At 47.0% G+C, this 21624-nt stretch overlaps 1 protein-coding gene across 1 annotated transcript in view; it reads left to right on the top strand.

The window, feature by feature from the left end:
* Positions 1-21624, top strand: part of TBC1D10B (TBC1 domain family member 10B) — a 255385-nt gene that overhangs the window by 175163 nt on the left and 58598 nt on the right. Inside the window, exon 6 of the mRNA XM_069244376.1 lies at positions 11345-11410. Within this exon, the coding sequence (XP_069100477.1) occupies positions 11345-11410 (66 nt within the window). The remainder of the gene's footprint in view (positions 1-11344; positions 11411-21624) is intronic.

The following is a 21624-nucleotide window of genomic DNA, read 5'->3' as shown; positions in this document are numbered from 1 at the left end:
CCTAAACCAACCTACATTTCGGAGTGCAGGGTTTGAGGTCTGTCAGGTGATTCTTTAGCATATTTCCTCTAGGGATGTATAGTTACCTGGACATTTTTGCACTGTGGTGTTCAAAGAATCCACCCTCGAGCAGTTTACCAGGGGAAAACACCGGCAACAGTGGCTAGCTAGAAGGCATGCCACCACTCTACATTTGCTTGTGGTCTACTGGCTATCTGGTGCCTCTCTGTTATCCTGAGCTGAGCCCAGGCTATTCGGTCTTCAGCTGTGTCCCACACCTCTCACTGTCAGCAACCAGTGACGACTCCCTTGGTTAAAAAAAAAAAAAAAAAAACTGCATCAGGACTTAAGCAGATTAGGAGTCCAAGAATGTCACCTTAATTTCTCCAATCACCTGAATCCTGCTACCAGGGCTAAGACAGATTTGCTCCTCACTCATATTTGTGTATGTAAATTGCAGGACACACGTCTGTGTAGTTTACATTGCAGTTTCATGGCATCTGTTGGTCTCGATTAACCACAATTCTCATAGCTTACCCCTTTCCTACCCACTGTTCTGAGAATCTCATTATCCCGGAATGACTAAGTCATATCACTCGCCGATAAGTCTTTCTCATGTCAGTAGCCCTATAGAATATGTGCCTGCCATGAGATGGTTCTGATCCACTAGCATTCTATATTAAAATGTTCTGCCTGTTGCCTGGGAAGATGAAGAAGTGAGAAACTATTTGTCAGTAACTGCAGTTAGCAAACTCGTACTACAGTTGTTAAATGTTAGAACGTGTTATGTTTCTGTCTGGAGAAACATCGATTAAGAAGTCTAACCAGCTCTTCATTCAGGTTGGTCCATTCCTTACATGTTTAGCCACCTTGAAACAGTTCATCTCGTGATGGATTTTGCCTTGGATCTCTTCATTTGTTGGCAAATAAACCACTACCTTTAAAAGCCTAGGCTAATTCAACTAGAGTTAACACAGGTACTACGGCTGGTTGTGAAATATTCAATTAGCAGAAATTTGTTGGGCTGCCACCTGGAAATCTGTTCACACATAAGACACTAATTTCTTGTTTCTGATATGGGTACATTCAAGTGTATGTCAGGGCATGCATAAGAATCTTTGTCTGACAGATGTCCTAGTGTTAGTTTTTAGTTGTTTCAGGTTCCTATCCCTTATGGCTGAGGGCAGCAATGTTGTGGTGAGATTGACTCTCTGTTCTAGCATTTATGTCTATCAATTCAAACCCTGCAATGCAAAAAAAAGGGTTCCTTATTTGTATTCCTGATTCTGCATCACAGTGATCTTCATTGAAGTAGTAATTGACCTCCTTGCTGCTGACTTTTCTGTCAGCCATGTGGGATAATTGTAAGGATTTTTACTGGCTCTGAAAGGCAACTTCCAGTGGAAGACTTCATGGGACTGAAAACCTATAACTTTCTTTTAGACACAGGTATTCTTTTGTGTTTAACTGTTACCACAATGAGTCTGTCAGGCCTCACTTTTAGATCTGACATGACTGCGCAGCTGTTGCTGACCTTATGTTAAAAAGAGCTATCGTGAGTACTACATAAGGTGGGTTTCGGGTCCACCCAGATGTTAATTCATCTGAGTAAGTCATTTGATTTGTCAAAAATGTGTGCTTCTATAGAAAGAATGGTTACCCTCCAACGAACTGTGATAATTTGCCCACCTGCTTGAGCCAAGCTCTTTATCGAGCAACACTATTCTGATAGGCATTTGAGACTGTTGTTTAAGGTCACATACATGCTAATAAGATGCTATTAAACAACTTGCATATAATTAAGTGGTTATGGTGTTTGTTCTTCTCAGGTTGGTATATGTGAAAAACGTATAATTAATACAGCAGGGCTTTGTTGGTTGTAGTGGCAAGCTAATGACCAAGGCTATAAACTAGATCTGTTTATTTAGAAATAGCTGCAGTTGGATTGACTTATTTATTGTCAAAAAGATATGTTAAAGTCCCTTGGCAATTAAGGGCATACGCTAATAAAATCTTCAGTGAGGTATTTGGTTGCATTGAATCTGCATCTTTACCATAGTAGGCAAGAGTATTAGTGTTGGTTATCCACTCTGACAAACCACGGAGGCAGAAGATTTATAGTGTGATAATCCTTGTTAGTCCCTCTTAGGAGATCCTTTCATTTTGCTTTGCCTACTGTTAATGTTGCCTCTCTTTCTGCTTTTGTGACTGCCAGCATGTTAATTGCCATGTTGGAAAGCTTATGCTCAATACAGTGGGCATGAGTTGGTTGTGATAAGCCTATGAAAAACGGTACAGGCCTCATTGATTCTCCGATAAGTTATGTCCGCAGTCTTACATGTAATCACTTAATGATAAAACATTACATGGTAGTTGGCTCGGCTTATTTATTGTGAAAAGCATCTGTTAAAGCCAATATGCCAAGGTAGTTTCATACACAGGGACGTGTAAACTAGGGAGCAGTGGATGGAAGGGAGAGATGGGGAGAAAGTGAGAATTATAGAAAGAGTGAGGGTGCTGAGAAGTGGGGCAGGAAGTGGAAGGAGGGGCTATGGAGGTTTACTGAAAGTGGGCTAGAAGAGAGGTATAGTGAGGGTGATGAAGGCATTGTGAGAGTGCAATAAAAGGGAGGGAAAGAAGATTTGAAAGGGGTGAAAGCAAAGGGGAAGGATTTGCAAAAAGGGACACATCACCCACATCCTGCTGGAACTCATTTGCCGCCCCTTGTCAGCCTGCACTATTGTCAGCAACAGTTGCATCACTTACAATGTCACCACTACCAGAATCCCTGCTTATTTTCAGAATCTGAATCAACATCCCATCGTCCATCATGATCTCCCCAACAATGCACCAATTTAGGAAAATATTGAAGACTCACCTCTTTAAAGGACACTATATCACAGTGCATTAACAGTTTGTAACCCAGGGTCCTCTCCTAACACTCGTTGACTTTATGCTTTTCTTTGACCCTGTGAAATGCACTGTCTTTTGCCATGGCTCCCTGTATAGAAATAGCAGATACATACATACAAGATGGGGAGCGCGATCAATTGTAGAAAATAGGATATGTATGGAACAGGAAGTCTTAAGGAGACTGGTACATTCTAAATGGATGTTTTTTTTATGTATTTGCACAAAGATTTAGTTTGAAGTCTGCCAGAAGAGAATTCAAAAGAAAGGAGGCTGCTCCTGAGCAGGAATTATGTTGAACATGTTCGGTCTTGAAACAGGATGACTCAGGAAGATTATTTTTGTTTCTCTAAGTTTTTGAGCTGCCTGTCCATTTGACTTGAATAGCTTTGTAGGCCAAGCAACTCAATTTGAACATAATCTTGGCCTCAATAGGGAACTGGTGCAGCTTGCAGAGACTGGAGTTATAGGGTTCAATTTGTTAGCAGATAAGACTGACTGCATCACGCTGTACAGTTTTGAGAGATGCCTGCAAGTACTGTATTGCGTAAGTCCTATTTTGGAAGAACCAAAGACTGGGCCATCGATTTTAGAAGGGATGGTACATAAGTGGCTTGATAAGGAGGCGTAGATAAAAATGAGTTGTGATAATTAGTTTGTTGATGCATGGGATCCTGGATAAAGATAGTTCCAGGGTGATTCCCAAGTGAAGAAGCATTGGAAGAGAGTTGTGGGGAGAAATCAGGTATGTTTAGATTGACTATCAACTGGGAGAGAATAGGATGAATTCTGTTTCTTGAGGATTTATGGTGGGGTGAGGACTTTTCCGACACCCACGATTTAATATTGAGAAAAACAGAATGAAGCTTCTTGCCACCCTACATCGGATGACCCAGTGATGCTCATGGTGCCCACCGTGCGGAGGGTCCCGGGACCACTCTCGCAGCCACTCCCTACAATTGTTGTCGCACTCCAAGTTGTCAGATAAGTCCCAAAGGGGAAAGAAGTCGAAGCAGTGTTTGACTTCCCCGTGCTGATCCCCGAAGAGCCAAGGGAGCATCTGCACTCTAGGCCACTCTGTAATGCAGAGCTTGTGCCAGGGTCCACTCTGCGTTTCCCAGAGTGTCCTTGTGCGACACATTTGGGTGGCCGACCCCTCTGGAGCACCATCAGGCTCCAAGGTTTTGGGCAGAGCCCCTACTGGATTTTTGCTGGCATCTCTGCCATCTGAGCCTGTTGGTCCCCTTAGATCCAATGCTAGATCAGCAGTGGCGCTGGCCGCTAACTTCGTTGGCACCTGTTCCAGTTCCATTGCTCGTGGTGCTGCCAGAGCCCCATGATGGTGCAGGCCTCAGCCTCATACCCGACTCCGACATGGAGCCGGACGGGCGTCATCTGACGCTGGCGCCGACCAGTACCATACACCCGAATCGGAGCCAGTGTCTTTTTCCTTTAACAGGCCTGGAAAAGATAATGATTGGAAGGGCAGCTGAGGTATTGGACTTTCAATTGCCTTCTGTGACTGTCATGATGAACGCCTTGACAGAGGTACTTCAGTCAGGGTCGCTCTCTCTGAACCGTTGCTCCCATTCAGTGAAGCCCTTACAGGTGACCAAGCCCTGCACAGGGGCTCCTGTGCATAGAAAAATTGCCCTCTGCCATAGCCCTGCTCCCGGGACACCACATTTCCTTGCCCAGCACCCTACCTGGAATAGCTTGGTGGTACAAATCTCCACTTCCCAGAAAAAGCCCTGGTGCATTTTCTACCACTGCACCGAACAGGGAACCCAAAAGGCTGGATACCTTTGTTAAGAGGATGTGCTCTTCCGCCAGCACTGCCAAAGCCTTTTGGGCTGATACACCCACCTGGATGGGATTTGGTTGTGCAAATGCTATCCAGGGTCTCAAACGAGTCCTGAGCCATAATCTCCCAAGCCTTTGCAGATGGGCGAGATGCAGCAAAGTTCCCCAGCAAATGTGGGCTGGACACGACAAACCTGCTGGGCAGACCAATTGCATCATCAGTGGCACTTAGACGCCAGACTTGGCTGAGAAACACTGGGTTGCCCTCTGATGGCTCTCACCTTTTTGGTGAAAAGGCTGAATCCGCGCTGCAGGGCTTCAAGGACAGCAGAGCTACAGTGAGGTCCTTGGGTCTATCCATTTCCCCTCGCCAACCTCAGTCTGTCGTTCGCCCTTCCTGTGGCTACAGTAGGGGCTACCAACCAAAGCCGTTTCCATCCAGCCACCAAGGTCAACAGGCTTCCCATCCTTTTCGTAGATACAGTTCCCAAAAATCATGTGGGAACACCAGGCAGAAGTCGGGCCGGTCCTCCCCTTCCCCCGGCAGCCGCAACCTCTAAACACCTTTATTTTGCTCTTGTGACAGCATTGGCATGCAGTTGGAGGCAGGATTTACCATCACCTGCCCAATGGATAGTTCTAACATCATTCAGATTTTTTGCAAATCGTTCAGAGGGGCTTCTCTATCCTCTTGCTGAAAACCCCTCCACAAACTCAAAACTGGCTGATGGAGGACCATTTCTCCTTGCTTCATCAGAAAGTGTTAGCTTTTTTGACCAAGGGTTCCACTGAGGGGGTATTACCATCAGAAGTAGTTTGTGGTTGCTGTTCCTGCTACTTTCTAGTGCCCAAAAAGGATGGGCCTATCCTAGACCTGCACCCTCTCAACTTCTTCTGGAAAAAGGAGTTCAAGGCGCTCACTTTAGCTTATCTTCTGTCTGCCCTGGACCCTCAATGGTAGCATTGGACTTACAGGACGCATATTTCCACGTTCCCACCGTTCCAACCCACAGGTGTTTCATGCAGTTCACAGTAGGCCAAGAGCACTTGCAGTTCGCCTTGCTCCCTCTAGGCCTTAACAGCACCCATCTGATGCTCACCAAGATGATGGCGATGGTTGCAGCACACATACAGTGGTTGGTGACCCAGTATTTTTCTACCTCAACAATTGGCTAATGTATGCTCACCCACAGCAGTGGTCTCCCTCCTCCGGACTGCGGTGGACCTCCTGCATTTGCCTGGGTTCACTATCATCATGTCAAAATCATACCTAACTCCCTCTCAACCTTCCCTTACATCAGCACAGTATGATACCGATGTTTCAGCATCTATCTTGTATTTCGGTGAGACTGACTGTGAGGCTGTTAGTGACACATTACAGTTGACATATGCAGCCTTTGGAGTGGGACCTGAAGTTCGACATGTTTCAGATCTCAGAGGGAACTGCAGAAGTCCTGCAGTGGTGACTAACAAACTGCAATTGGTCAGCTGCAGACCCCTCTTCCTTCCCCAGCCAGTGCTGACTGTAATGACAGGTTGCCACATGGGAGAGGTGGGGATCAAAGGACTTTTGTCTCTGGTGGAGTCTGGACTCTACGCCATCCTGTTGGAGCTTCGGTGGTCCGATTGGCATTGAAAGTTTTCTTTCTTTGATCAGGGGAAGGCTGGTGCAGGTAATTAGTGACAGCACCACCTCCATGTGCTACTGTAACAAATAGGGCAGGTTGTAAAGAGGCCCTTCATCTGTGAACATGGCTAGTACGTCGGGCATTTCATTGGTGGTTCAGTACCTGGCAGTCTCTCTGAATTCCATGTTGGACTAACTCAGCCGTCGATGCCTAGCAGATCACGAATGGTGTTTCCACTCTTAGGTGGTGCTAGCCGTTTTTCAGGAGTTGGGAGAGCCTTGGTTGGATCTCTTCGCCACTGCTGAAAACATGCAATGTCATCAGTTTTGCTTTCTGGAGTTTCCAAGGCAGCTCTCGCTTGAAGGCACTTTTTGGCTCGAATGCCACTCCTGGCCTCCTGCACGCCTTTCTGCTGATACCACTCCTGCACATAATTCTCAAGAAAATGAGGAATTACCAGGCCCAAGTCATTCTTGTGGCTCTGGATTGGGTACGAAGAGTCTGGTATCCCGCGTTTCTGAGCATGAGCATCGGGCCTCTAATCAGGCTGCCCTTTTGGGAGGATTTTCTGTCGCAGCAGCAAGAGAGGGTTCTGCATCGAAACTGGTCACCCTCATACGTGGAGTTTCAGCAGTGACAGTTAACTTTTGACCTTTACCCCCCAACTCCTGTGATTTTGTTCTGGCAGCCAGGCATCCCTCCACCAAGACTGCATACGACTTATGTTGGGCTAAATTTGTGGCATGATGTGTATCCAAAAACATTGACCCTCTTTCTGCATTAATTCCAAGTCTTACTGCTCTTTCTCTGGTCTGGCAGGGCTCTGCTCTGGGCACAGTTAAAGGTTATCTGTCTGCCATTGGGCATTCTTGTGGTTGAGGACCAACCTTCTTTGATCAAGTCACCGCTTGTGAATAGGTTCCTGAAAGGTCTATAACATATGTCACTCCCGGACCCCCCCTCCCCCCCCCCCCCCTGAAAAATCATCATGCCCCAGTGGAACCTTACTCTAGTCCTCACTTTTCCCATGTGTGCACATTTGAACCGCTACACAACTGTCCACTTCGCTTGCTTACTATCAAGATTGGTTTTCTAGTGGCCATCCCATCAGCCTGGAGGGTCAGAGAACTGCAGACACTCTGTCCACCCTCCTTATACCAACTTTTACCCATACAAGCTGGTTCTGAGCACTCATGCCTCCTTCCGTGTGAAGGATGTGACACCCTTTCATGTTGGCCAAAAGATCACTGTGTATCTTCTTTGCTCTGCCTCACCCTTCTAAAGAAGGGGAGAGACTCCACTGTCTAGAGTCAAAAAGAGCATTGTCGTTCTCTCTTGATCATGCAAGAGTTCACAGTGGGCGATCAACACTTTGTAGGGTATGTTCGAGCTAAGAAGGGGAAGGCAGTGCAGGGACTGACCACCTCACTATGGATAGTGCTCTGCAATCAAGATCTGCTATGCAGTGGCCAAGAAGCAACCCTCAGAGGGCTTGCATGCTCATTCTACCAGAGCCAAGGCTATAACCACTGCGTAGCCTTATTGAGTCCCTGTCCTTGACATTTGTCATGCAGCAACATGAGCATTGTTAGCCATGTTCACATATCATTACAGTCTGAATGGCCAGGTCTGTCATGACACACAGTTTGTCCATTTAGTCCTGCAGGACTTTTTTGTTTAATCCGTTTTGCAGACCCATCTCTGAGGTGGTATTCCTTGGGTATGTATTCTAGGTTAACAAGTCTGTGGTTAGAAATCTCTGTCAGATGAACAAGTTACTTACCTTTGATAACACCTTATCATGTAGAGACTCCATCTAACTGCAGATTCCTTACCGACCCACCCATTCTCCCCACTCTGCAATCTGATTCAGTAGGCTTACGTTTCTGAGGACCTTCGCAACACTCACCAGTATGTCAGCATTCTTTGTAGGTCTGTGCTTCTAGTATGGAAAGTTGCAAAAATAAACTGATGTTACCGCTCTTGGATGGCCTCTACATAGGCACCACACACTTCTCTTACGGCACGGATGCGTCAAATGATTCCACCTGTTGGTCCAGTCTCGGGCCTGGGGATTATTCTAAGATAAGGAAGATGCGCCTAGATAGTCTCTACTAGATAAGGTGTTACCGAAGGTAAGTAACTTTTTCTTCTGGCATTGACTTTCATAATCCTATGGCTCTGCCAAGTTATGCTGGTACTTAAGGTTGTTTCTGAACTTTCGGTACAACCTGTATAAGAGTTCATAAATATTTATGATTTTCAAGACACTTTATGAATCTTGCTTCTTTTTTGTACCACAAGAACAGTGACTTGAGAGAGGTCATATTTATTTCACTTAAATTTTTACTTACTTATGTAAGTTCTTTTTCCTTGTTTGGCCCACGCTAGACATTTCTCCAACATGAACCTCTCCTCTCTCCTATTTACATTCAGCTTCCTGCTGTGGTGTTCAGGAGCGCACAGCATTCTCTGCATTTAGTATATAACATATACAAGAACATCATTAATACTGGTTTACACCACCCTTGCTACTTACTCATATAATGTGAGCATCTGCTTCCCTGTAGCCTACAGCAGTCTCCTGAGATTTCAAATGATATACCTGAGGTTGTGGTCTGACAGTACTCTCTGACTGTGTTTTAACCTTGAACACAGATAAAAATATCCATTTAGCTCAGTCGTGAGCCTTCTCAGAAAGTTACAATTTAGCCTTCCTTTTTATACCATTTGGGAAAAACGAAGAACTTGTAGCTCACTGGGTCGCTGTTTAAGGAAAATAGTGTATCTTCTTTTCATTTTTCAGAATGTCAAAACATTGTTTCAGAGGTGCTTGCCCACAACTATCTTTCTCCAAGCTACCTGTACAGAGGTTCTAGTTTCTAAGAACATAAGAGGGTCATTTATAATCTGTAACAGAACACTACAGAGATTATTGGGGAATGTGATCTTACTATGTAATCAAAAAGGTATTCATGATATATTTTGCAGTACTTGAAGTCAAATGCAAAAGCTATTAGTGTACTAATGTGAAGTAGCTGGGGATAAAAGGATGATGAAGTCCAACTGTTTCTGTAATTTCTTAAGGTAAAAGTAACTACTCAGAAGAAAGAAATGCCCACAGAAGAAAGTGCTAATCTACTCCACAGGCTGGATAAATGAGATTAGAGGTAATAGAAGTAACAAGATGTCAGCATCCCAAAGTGGGGATATTTTTAGCAGTTTGCCGTTCTTGGCAGCTAAAGTGCTAGAGCTTCTGGTGTTGTATTATACAAAATGCCTCCAGGACAAACCAGGCATGTGCGTGTATGCATGAACCCCTGATGCACATTGTTATTATAGAAGCAGTAACAGACTTTTCTGAGACCCCATATATATTGTGGATCAGGCCAGTGCAAAATGCCTGTCAGCCTAATCTTAAGGGAGTGTTCTCTCATTTGCACAGGACATGGGTCCACTGGTCCCTGTAGGAATTCTGCTGCTGGAAGGTGCAATAACACACTGCTCTCACCTACTGGGGATAGCTGCTGTCTCTATAGACTGAGCCCAACCACCTCCAGTGAAATACAGATGTGTTCCATCTTCAACTAATGCTCTCCTCAGTGCATGTTTAGTACAATATGTCTGTTCTGGGTGCACCAAGTTTAGGGTGACTCTTCACACAAACCAATATGGTGCAGTTTATGTATAATTCAGGCCCTTTTCACCTGTGCCATCCTATGGAAGAACTTACCACTTTTAGGATTATAAGGGTTTGGTATCAAAATAATTCCTGTAAAACATGCTGTTCGCTATTGTGAGAAGGTGACCTGAAGTATAAACATGTCTCACAATAGTGAACCTTGATGGATTCTTTCCTTAAAATCAGACAGGGCCAGAGTGCTCTGATTCCACATCAACTACTAGTTCAACTTCATGAAGCGCATCACTTTGTATGTTCTCTCTTCCTTACAGAGTCAATTCAAACCTGACTTCAGGCTGGTTGTTAAAACATTGGCCCTTTGTGACCTGAAAGAATGCAAAATCTTGTTTGCTGCATACTGTACTTCGCCTTATCCTCTCTTACAAGCTTTCTCCATGTGGCTCACATCGCACTTTAATAACTGCATCGCATTCAATACAGTGAACTACCAACACACTACCCTCCCGTGCTGACGAGATCAAGAACTCTTGTGGACGAGCAACACAGGCATCAGCTACCCTGCCAGGCGTCAGAGTGCAATAAGAAGACAAGGTGGCAAGCCACTTGTTTTAAGTCCAAAATCTAGAATTCTTAACACAACACAACACAAATTCATAACATTCCATCTCTCTTCCATTAACAGATAACAGGACATTCACCCCTTCAAGAAATCATTCATCTGCAAGTACTACTAGATTCTTCATAGACGCTCTGTGCAGTAGCTCCGCTACATGTAATAAGTTGCACTTGCATTCCCCTATTTCATACCACATCTTCCTGTACAGTGTTTAATTTATTTACGACTAGGATTTCTCCATTAAGTGCACTTTCTATTGACACAAGATCCTGATGTTCTGGCTGAGTAGAAAATAACCTTGCTGTGAAGCATTCTAGGAGTGACCCTTATCATGAGTGATCTTTCCATTTAACAGGAAGAATTTGTTTTCTTTGTTGACTTAAAAACAAAATATAGGGATACAGTCATACACAATTGCTCTGGGATCTAGGGTACAGCAGTTACTTATTATGAACTGATATCTCCTTTAAGGCCATTATCACTTGTAAGTAACCTTTTCCTTATTTACAGGCCTGTCAATGTGAGATGCCTCTTTAGTGATCCGCTACTTTTGAACTGTTTAAATCTGTATCAGAGGTCTTCTCTGTTGTCCACACAATGTGAGGAGTCTTGTCGTTGCTTCTGGGTCTCATCTTTGCCTTAAATCCAATCTGAGACATTCTTCTCCTTTTTTTGCTGTTTCTTCATGTAAAGCTCCACAGAGCTCTTCTAGTGCCTGATATGTACTTTCTTATTCCATTACAGCAAGCCTTCTGGTGTTTGGTGCAAATCTGTGAGAAGTACCTTCCTGGTTACTACAGTGCTGGCCTAGTAAGTATCACCAACTGGAGGACAGAGCTGAAACTTCATGGGGGACCCTTGAGATTTTACAAATTTTTACATGGGTATCCTCACCTCAGGGGAGTTAATTAAAAAAAAAAAAAAAAAATGCTGTGCGCTTGGTTGCCATAATGTCTTATTCTTAATTTTCAATCCCTCCTGTCCTGTGATTGGGAGATTATTTCCCACTAGACAGTAGAGCTCCACCCACTGATCGGCCTCTCTTTCTTGGCAGCCAGCATGCTTCTGCACTACAGTTCATTTCTCTGCCTGAAGAATGAATGAGTCCCAACCAGATCCACAATTGAAAACCCTTTTTCTCTTAAGCGGGGTCTGCATTGATAGTCATAAGCACTGAATAGTCCCGCCCATGTGCGGGGATCCTGGAGCACTTTTTCATAGTATATCATCACAAGTGTAGAAGTGTGCTTTTCTTTGGGAAGGCCTGCAGAGTCATTAAGATACAGAACAATATGCAGCCTATAGAATCAGGCTACAATGGCCCTGTGCTTCATATTGTACCTAGAAAATGTCCAAGCAAAACATACAAACTTATTATTCAAAGCTTAAATATCTTTTACAAACCCTTTTTTGTCAGGTAAAGAAATGAAGGATAGCAGGACAGTGTAGCCCCACAGGCTGTCATTTTGTGACTTTAAAAGAGAGTCTGTCCCTTTTAAGATCTCAGGGACCACCAGTATCCCATAATACTCAGCAGGTCGCAGATGCTTTAGTTATTTTTAACGGCTCCTGTTAACCGGATCCTGGAGCATTGAGCTAGTCATTTAGGCTTTTTCTCATCAAAAATTTCCAGTAGAATTTGATGACTACCCTTTTACTCAACAGTTTTCATCTCTCCCTGCTTTTTCTGACAGAAAAGTAAGGTTTTTTTGTCAACTAAAGAAGGCAATTTATTTGACAAGGTTCCTGCCTGTGGGAGGAAGAAGGCCAAATCAGACCCGCACAAGGTCTGCATCATTTGCCTTTCAGTATCTCATGTTCCTGACTTTTGTAATCATTGCAGGAACTTTTTGTGACGTACCATGAGAGAGAGGGAGAAAATTTGCCTCCACGGGACTGCGTGTAGGTGGAGACAGCAAGCACATAGTGAAGGTGTAGGACTTCAGAGCGAGGGTAAGGTCGGTCTTCCATCAGGGCTCTTTAATGTACCTCTGAAGGACGTGGGAGGTCCAAAAAGCGGGTTCCAGCCCAAAAAAAGACATTGGTCCTGGTTGACGTCGAGACAAGGTATGGCTCCCACCTGTTCGCCATCAAGGGCTGGATTGACGTCGAGAAAGAGATTGTTGTCTATGTTGAAGGTCCATATACATCAACACTCAGACTGCGTTCGATGTTGAGGAGTGTCAACATCAGGAAGGAGTGGATTGACTTTGCGGCGCCGACAGAGGAAGACGTTTAGGAGCAGATAGATTCTGAGACATAATACAGTGTCACCGTCTGAGTTTTTCGACATTGAGGAGACATAAGGAGACAGGGAAGAAGAGGAAATGCATTTACTCATCCCCAGATTCTCAGTATTCGAGAATATAATCTCTTTCTCCCATTGTACTACCTTCTTCGTCCCCATCTCTTCCACCTACTCCTCCGCCACCATCTTCTCTGCCACTGCCGGCGCCTCTTCCAAAGCCAGTTCTACCACATATGGAGGCTCTTTTACTACAACATGGATCACGATCCCGAACTTCCTGTTGCTCTCACCATCACAGACAACATAGTTCCAGGTGCTCATCACCATTTTTGTGTCATTCTCACCAGTGATATTGCTCACACCGATCAAGGTCAAGATCTAGGTCATATACAAGATCCTGGCATTGATCTAGAGATTCTACTTCCACCGATACGAGAGGATACTCACTGACATTGTCCGACTCTCCACTGCCTTGTAGCTCTCCGGTGGATGACATTACTACATTCCAGGAGGTCCTGATATGTGAAGCTGCAAAACGTAACGTACAGGTATTGGTTCCTACACCTTCCACATCTATAATATTAGAGAGACTATACCAGCGTACAGCATCAAGACTACCACTACTATTACTACTGCTGCTGATCCCTGGCCCACTAGAGCCAGCCATAGAACTTTTTTGATCCCGGCCTCAGTTAAGGCTTCAGCATCAAGGCGACATAAGAAATGTCGGCCTTTGGGCTACGATCCTATTTTCCCCTGCTCTGGTCTGCCTCCAGACTCTATGGGTTACCTGAGCAGCCCAAAAGCATCATGCCACTACACCATCATCAGTCCCTCCTTATAAGCAGAGTAAGAAACAGAACTCTGTTGCAGCAGTGCTGCAGACATTGTGGCCTGCAACCATGAAAGCAGTCAGTGCAACTGCTCTCCTCGGCAGATATGACAGAGCTCTGTGGGACACTATGCAGCATTTCGCAGAGCATCTTCCCAGGACAAAGGGGTAGAGCTCATGGAAATAGTTTATGGGAGCTTAGTGGTGTCCACTCAAGTTATCAGAGTGGCAGCATATTCTTTCCTCTTAGCAGCCCATGAATACTGTCACGGAGTAGCTTTAAGGAGACATGGTTAGCTCCATTTAACATCTCTCATGCCGGAGTCTCATAAAAAGGATCCAAAACCTACCATTCTCAGGCTCCACCCTCTTCACCCTTATGATGAGATGGTGCACATGAAAACTGAGATAAAAACCCTTAAAGCTGTGGATCTAGAGAGACCAAAAGAACAAAGAAAATCCTTCAGACCCTATCAACGCCGATTTTACCCTCAGAGGGTTCAAACCCCTCAATGGTATCAAGGTAGACAACAGCAGCAACACCAAAGACCTTACCAACCACAACGAAAGCAGATGAGAGGAAGATCCATCCAACAGCCTGCTCACTAAACAGGCAACAGTATCCAAACCATGAGTCCTCTCCTTCTCCCCTTTCCTGTTACCCACTCTAGTAGGGGAAGCATCTCTAATTTTCTGGCTGAGTGGCAAAAATTAACACAAGACGCCTGGGTTCTGAATATTGTGCAAAATAGGTATTGTTCAAGGTTGATCAGTCCCCCACCGCCCATACCTCCGAAACCGTCCAATTACCATCTCACATTACTGAGGTCAGAAGTCAACATCCTCCTACAAAAACAGGCAATGGAAGCACAGTCAACTGGGAACAGGCATTTATTCCAAATAATTTTTGGTTAAGAAAGAAAAGAACAGGTTCACACCCATTTTCGACCTAAAAGTAGCCAACAAATGGATTTGGTGAGAAGAGTTTTGGATGCTGGTATTGTATCAGATCTATCCTTAATTACAACAGGGAGACTGGTTGTGCTCCATAGACCTTCAAGATGTGTACTTTCATGTACCAATTACCAAGAAACATTGCAAATTCCTGAGGTTCGTAGTAGGGCAGGATCACTCTCGATACAAAGTACTTCCATTTGACCTCAAGTCAGCACCTCAAAAGTTCTCGAAGTGCATGGCAGTAGTAGCTGCCAACCTCAGAAAGCATTGATTCTTCATCTGCCCATACCTAGACGATTGTCTAATCAAGGCCTCCACTTCTCAAGAAGTCCAACTGCATTACAACTGGCCCTGCAATCTCCTTCAACATAAATCCCTGTTCAGACTTTGCATTATTTGAGGGCCTCTATCAACACCATTCAGGCAAAAGTGTGCCCTTCGGAGCAGAGACTGTTAACAGTCCTTCAGAATTGTTACTCTCTCATGAAAGCCTCTCATCCCATGATGAGGGCATTTTCACCCCTCCTCAACTCGATGCACTCCTGTATCTTCCGGACTACAAATGTCTTGAGGACCAGCGGAACCAGCTCATGGGCAACTGGGGCGGCAAAATTAATCTATCCCTTCTTACAAAGCATTCCCTGAAATGGAAGTTGTAGGAAGTTGGCTCTGTATGTACTATTTCAAAGTAAGAAATAGCATGCAGATAGTCCAAGGGTTCCCTTAGAGGTAAAATAGTGGCAAAAAGAGATAATTCTAATGCTCTATTTTGTGGTAGTGTGGTCGAGCAGTAGGCTTATCAGAGGGTAGTGTTAAGCATTTGTTGTACACACACAGCCAATAAATGAGGAATGCACACTCAAAGACAATTCCAGGCCAATAGGTTTTTATATAGAAAAATATATTTTCTTAGTTTATTTTAAGAACCACAGGTTCAAGATTTACAATCAATACTTTAAATTAAAGGTATTTCACTCAGGTAGCTTAAGAACTTTGAATCAACAAAATAGCATGTACAGTTTTGGCAAAAATGGCAATAAGCTGTTTTAAAACTAGACCGTGCAAAATTCAACAGTTCCTGCGGGAAGTAAGTATTGGTTAGTTTTGCAGGTAAGTAAAGCACCTACAGGGTTCAAAGTTGGGTCCAAGGTAGCCCACCGTTGGGGGTTCAGGGCAACCCCAAAGTTACCACACCAGCAGCTCAGGGCCGGTCAGGTGCAGAGGTCAAAGTGGTGCCCAAAACGCTTAGGCTTCAATGGAGAAGGGGGTTCCCCGGTTCCAGTCTGCCAGTAGATAGTTACCCGCGACTTCGGAGGGCAGACCAGGGGGGGTTTGTAGGGCACCAGGGGGGACACAAGTCAGCACAAAAAGTAAACCCGCAGAGTGCAAACAGGCGTCAGGTTTGCAATTGGTTTCCAATGGGAGACCCAGGGGTCTCTTCAGCGAAGCAGGCAGGCAAGGGGGGGGGCTCCTCGGGGTAGCCACCACCTGGGCAAGGCAGAGGGCCACCTGGGGGTCGCTTCTGCACTGGAGGTCAGATCCTTCAGGTCCTGGGGGCTGCGGGTGCAGTGTCTTTACCAGGCGTCGGGTTCTTTGAAGCAGGCAGTCGCGATTAGGGGGAGCCTCTGGATTCCCTCTGCAGGCGTCACTGTGAGGGCTCAGGGTGGTCAACTCTGGCTACTCACGGGCTTGCAGTCGCCGGGGAGTCCTCCCTGTAGTGTTGTTTCTCCGCAGGTCGAGCTGGGGGCGTCGGTGCAGAGTGGAAAGTCTCACGCTTCCAGCGGGAAACATGGAGTCCTTTAAAAGTTGTTTCTTTGTTGCAAATTTTAGTCTTTGTGGAACAGGGCCGCTGTCCTCTGCAGTTCTTGGTCCTTTTAGATGCGGGGTAGTCCTCTGAGGCTTCAGAGGTCGCTGGACCCTGGGGGACGCGTCGCTGTTGCAGTTTTTCTTGAAGTGGGGAGACAGGCCGGTAGGGCTGGGGCCAAAGCAGTTGGTGTCTCCGTCTTCTCTGCAGGACTTCAGGTCAGCAGTCCTTCTTCGTCTTCAGGTTGCAGGAATCTATCTTCCTAGGTTCTGGGGGCTCCTAAATACTCAATTCTGATGGATACAACTACCTGTGGATTCCTCACCTAATGAATACTCCCATGGCGCCAGCATTCGACGGAAATCTTCTTCCTAGTCTCTGCACGTCGACGAGGACTTCACTCTAGCCCACGCGACGCCGTTTGACGTCATACAGGCAATAAGAGGTCCTCGACGACGTGCCGACGTCAGTTCCCTTTTTTCCGTGCATTCGAATCGGTTATCTTCGAGGGAGCAACTGTTACTTTTGTGGTTACAGTGTATTTTTTGCTGCGTAGTCCTTCGCTGCAGTAATAATGTCGCAGAGAAAGTCGGGTTTTAAGCCTTGTCGTGAGTGTGGGGGCAAGATGTCAGTTACGGATCTTCACTCCGACTGCCTTTGGTGTTTAAGCTCCGACCACGACGTCTCGACTTGCGATTCATGCCAGCACATGAATCCAAAGGCCCTCAAGGAACGTGAGGCGAAGTTGTTTATGGCGAAGTAGAAAAAAGAAAAACATCATAAGAAGTCTTCTTCGCCAAGGCATCGGCGTCATCGAGACTCCCGGCGCCGTAGAGAATCACGGCGCCCTTCAAGCAAGGAGACTCGTTCCAGGTCTTCGGATCGGCGCCAGAGGACTTGGGAGGTCAGTCCCACGGTCACGCCGCATCCATCGACGCCGTTGCCCTCTCCGGCGTCACCGACTTCACCTGGACAGGCGTCGGTGATTGAAGTGCTGCAGCCTCTGGTGTTGTCTCCGGCGTCGAGGCCGGCGTCGGGGTCGCCTTCGATACAGGCACCCCAGTATCCGGCTTTTCCCACCCCTGGAGCCGATAGTACCGCATTCCTGAATGCGATGTATACCATCTTCCAACAGATGGCTCCAGGGGGTGCTCCGGCTGGCCCGTTGGCCTTTTCATTGGGTGATCCTGCGCCTCTACGGCCGGCACCCTTTATGCCCTTTCTCCCTTTTGGGAACGTGGGCTCGGCGCCGGTGTCGGCGCCGGTGGCCACTCCGGTGACTTCGGAGGGATTGGTCCCGGAGATTTCCATTCCGTCTTCGGGATTTCGTCCTGTGACTCCAGTGGGTCCATCCGCTCCGAGTGCTCTTTCATCGGCGCCGAAGTTACCTGTGGCGCCGGACGCGGCGTCGGTGGCTTCTGAAGATCGGCGCTGATCTTCGGCTTCGGCTGAGGCATTGTCGACTCCGCGTATCGAACAGAGGCTTCATTCGAGGAGACGTGCTCTCCGGTTATTAGAGGAGCAGGAGTACCAACGAGTCCTGGAAGAAGGAGAACTAGAGGACTCGGCTGATGGACTGCATGGTCTAGATACAGCCAGTGGGCTGGACACTTCCCCTGAGTGGGATCTTTCGTCTCCAGGGGAATACACGGAGGAGGCTGCTTCCTTTCACGCAGTGGTACGGAAGGCAGCTAGTTTTCTAGACCTGCCTTTGCCGGTGGCAGAGACAAAACAGAACCTTCTGACAGAGGTGCTTCATCCGGCCTCAGCTGCGGCAGAGCTTCTATTGCCGTTTAATGACGCTTTGCTGGATCCGGTGCTAGAGGTGTGGAAGAGACCAGTATCTTCCCCAGCGGTTCATAGAGCCGTAGCCAGGAGGTATCGAGCTGCACCAACTGACCCTGGCTTTCTTTCTAGGCACCCTACACCGGAGAGCTTGGTGGTGCAGGCCTCCTGTTCATCCAAATCAGCGCCTGGTTCTTTCCCGACGGTGCCTGGGGACAGGGACTCGAAGAAACTGGATGCGCAGTCCAAGAAAATCTTTTCGTCCTGTAGTCTGGCGTTGAAGGCCACCAACGCAACTTGTATCCTGGGGAGATATATTCATGCTCTTATGGATGACATTTCCTCATCATTTACGGAGCTTCCCCAGGGTCTTTTGGATGTTGTTTCAGATGCCCAGGCTGCCGTGACCCAGATTATTCAGTCTGGGCTGGACACGACCGACTCGGTGGCCAGAGCAATGGGCACGACTGTGGTGGCAAGGAGACAGGCCTGGCTCCGTAATTCGGGGTTTTCTGCGGATGTGCAGTCAACCCTATTGGATCTCCCTTTTGATGGGGACAAGCTGTTTGGCGCCAAGGCAGATTCGGCCTTGGAACGTTTTAAGGAGAGCAGGGCCACAGCCAAATCGTTAGGACTCCAAGCTCCTTCTTCCTCTGCCTCTTCCAGGATTTTCAGGAGGTTTCGGGGATTTGGGCGTGGCTCTTCCTCCTCTTCCTTTCGGGGAGATTCCAGCAACCTGCCTCTTCCCATCCCTATAGATCTTTTAGAGGGAGAGGGAGGGCCCGCACCAGAGGAGCCTCTCAGCAGCACTCTGCCTCTTCCTCGTCCTCTGGAGGGGTGCAGCAGGGAAAGCAGCCTTAGGCTTCCACCATTTCCCACTCACTCCTCTCCTGTAGGGGGAAGATTACAGCATTTTCTCCGCAAGTGGAAGACTATTACAACGGACACTTGGGTTCTCAGTATTGTGGGAAAAGGCTACACCCTTCCCTTTCGGGAGTTCCCGCCCCTCATCCCGCCCTGCCCATCTTATTGTTCAGAAGAACACCTCCTGTTGCTAGAACAGGAGGTACAAGTCCTCCTTTCAAAGGGCGCGGTAGAGTTGGTCCCAGAGCAGGAAAGGGGTTGAGGTTGTTACTCAAGGTATTTCCTGATTCCCAAGAAGGATGGTCGGTTGAGACCAATCCTGGACCTGAGGATCTTGAATTGGTTCCTCAAACAGGAAACGTTCAAGATGCTGACCCTAGCTCAGGTGCTTTTGGCGTTGAACAAGGAAGATTGGATGGTGTCTGTCGACTTGCAGGATGCTTACTTTCATAGCCCGATACTCAAGTCACACAGGAAGTATCTCCGGTTTATGGTGGGATTGCAGCACTATCAGTTTGCGGTCCTTCCGTTTGGTCTTACTTCAGCACCTCGAGTCTTCACGAAGGTGATGTCGGTGGTTGCGGCAGAGCTCAGAAGGAAGGGGATAGCAGTATTCCCTTACTTGGACGACTGGTTGATCAAAGCCAAGTCGCCGGAGCTTGTGTCGCATCATCTGCAGTCAACGACTCAGTTGTTGTTCGACCTGGGTTTTTCGGTGAACGAGCCCAAATCTCACCTGGAGCCCTCTCAGCGCCTCCTGTTCATAGGGGCAGTACTGGATACAACATTGAGTCGAGCCTTTCCTCCGCCTCAGCGGATTCAAGATATTCAGGAATTGGTTCCAATGTTTCGAAATGGAGCGGTAGTTCCAGTCCTCAAGGTCCTTCGTCTGCTCGGTCTGTTTGCCTCCTGCATTCTGTTGGTCACGCATGCTCGCTGGCACATGAGGGCTCTTCAGTGGTGCCTCCGAAGGCAGTGGTCTCAACACAAAGGAGATCTAGAAGGTGCTGTCAAGATCTCCAGAGATGCTGCTGTGGACTTGAAGTGGTGGATTGCGAGCAACAATCTTTCACAAGGAAAGCCGTTCGCGCAGTCGCCACCAGTGGCCACGGTCATAACGGATGCTTCCACTCTAGGGTGGGGAGCCCATCTGGGGGATCTGGAGATCAAAGGCCTTTGGTCTCCAGAGGAGCAGATATTTCATATCAATCTGTTGGAGTTACGGGCTGTACGTCTGGCTCTCAAGGCCTTCCTCCCTTCCCTTCGTGGTCAGTCGGTACAGGTCCTGACGGACAATACTACCACGATGTGGTACATAAACAAACAGGGAGGAGTAGGGTCGTACCTTCTCTGCAGAGAAGCTCTTCGACTATGGTCCTGGGCAAAGGACCATCACATTTGCTTGGTAGCAAATCATCTGGCCGGGGTCTTGAATGTACGTGCGGACGGTCTCAGTCGCCAATTCTCGGCAGACCACGAGTGGCGTCTCCATCCAGATCAAGCCCGTTTGATCTTCCAAAGGTGGGGGTTTCCTCGGGTAGATCTGTTTGCCACTCTGGAGAACGCGCATTGTCCGTTATTCTGCAGCCTCCAGTATCCGATGCAGGGAGCGTTGGGGGACGCGTTTCAAATAACCTGGTGCGGCCAGTTGCTTTACGCGTTTCCTCCCATACCCTTGATTCCTCGAGTATTGAGGAAGATTCGCCAAGACCGGGCGCTAGTCATCTTAATAGCTCCGGATTGGCCAAGGAGGGTGTGGTACTCCGACCTTCTCCAACTCTCAATGTGCCCTCCGCTCCGTCTCCCTTTCAGGGCAGACCTCCTCTCGCAGTCGCAGGGGCAGGTTTTACACCCCAACCTCCAGAGTCTGCACCTACATGCCTGGAGATTGAACGGGGCAACCTGAGTTCCTTCTCTCTCCCGCCTGATGTAGTGGATGTTATATTAGCGGCCAGGCGACACTCCACTAAATCTATCTACGCTAATAGGTGGTCTAAATTTGTTGCGTGGTGTGGAGAGAGGCAGATTGATCCCTTACATGCTCATCTATCGGACGTTTTGTCTTTTGCTCTATCTCTAGCGCAGAAAGGTTGTGCAGTGGCTACCATTAAGGGTTATTTGTCGGCCTTGTCAGCCTTCATTTGTCTTCCAGACCAACCATCGTTATTTAAATCCCCTATTGTTATCAGATTCTTGAAAGGTCTTCTAAATAAATATCCTCCAAACCATTTGTTATGCCGCAATGGGATTTGTCCTTGGTCCTGACTTTCCTTATGGGGTCCCCTTTCAAGCCTATGCATTCTTGCCCCTTAAGGTATTTGGTTATAAAAACAGTTTTTCTGGTAGCTATAACATCTGCAAGGAGAGTGAGTGAGTTGCAGGCCTTATCGGTAAAGCCCCCTTATACAACTTTTTATGTGGATAAGGTGGTGTTGAGGACCAAGGCTGCTTTCCTCCCGAAGGTTGTTTCACCCTTCCATTTGGCTCAGACAATTACTTTGTCCACGTTCTATCCTCCGCCTCATCCTTCTAAA

This window comes from Pleurodeles waltl, chromosome 7 (genome assembly GCF_031143425.1).
Source record: "Pleurodeles waltl isolate 20211129_DDA chromosome 7, aPleWal1.hap1.20221129, whole genome shotgun sequence".
Taxonomy (NCBI): Eukaryota; Metazoa; Chordata; class Amphibia; order Caudata; family Salamandridae; genus Pleurodeles; species Pleurodeles waltl.
This window is presented reverse-complemented; position numbering and strand designations above follow the sequence as displayed.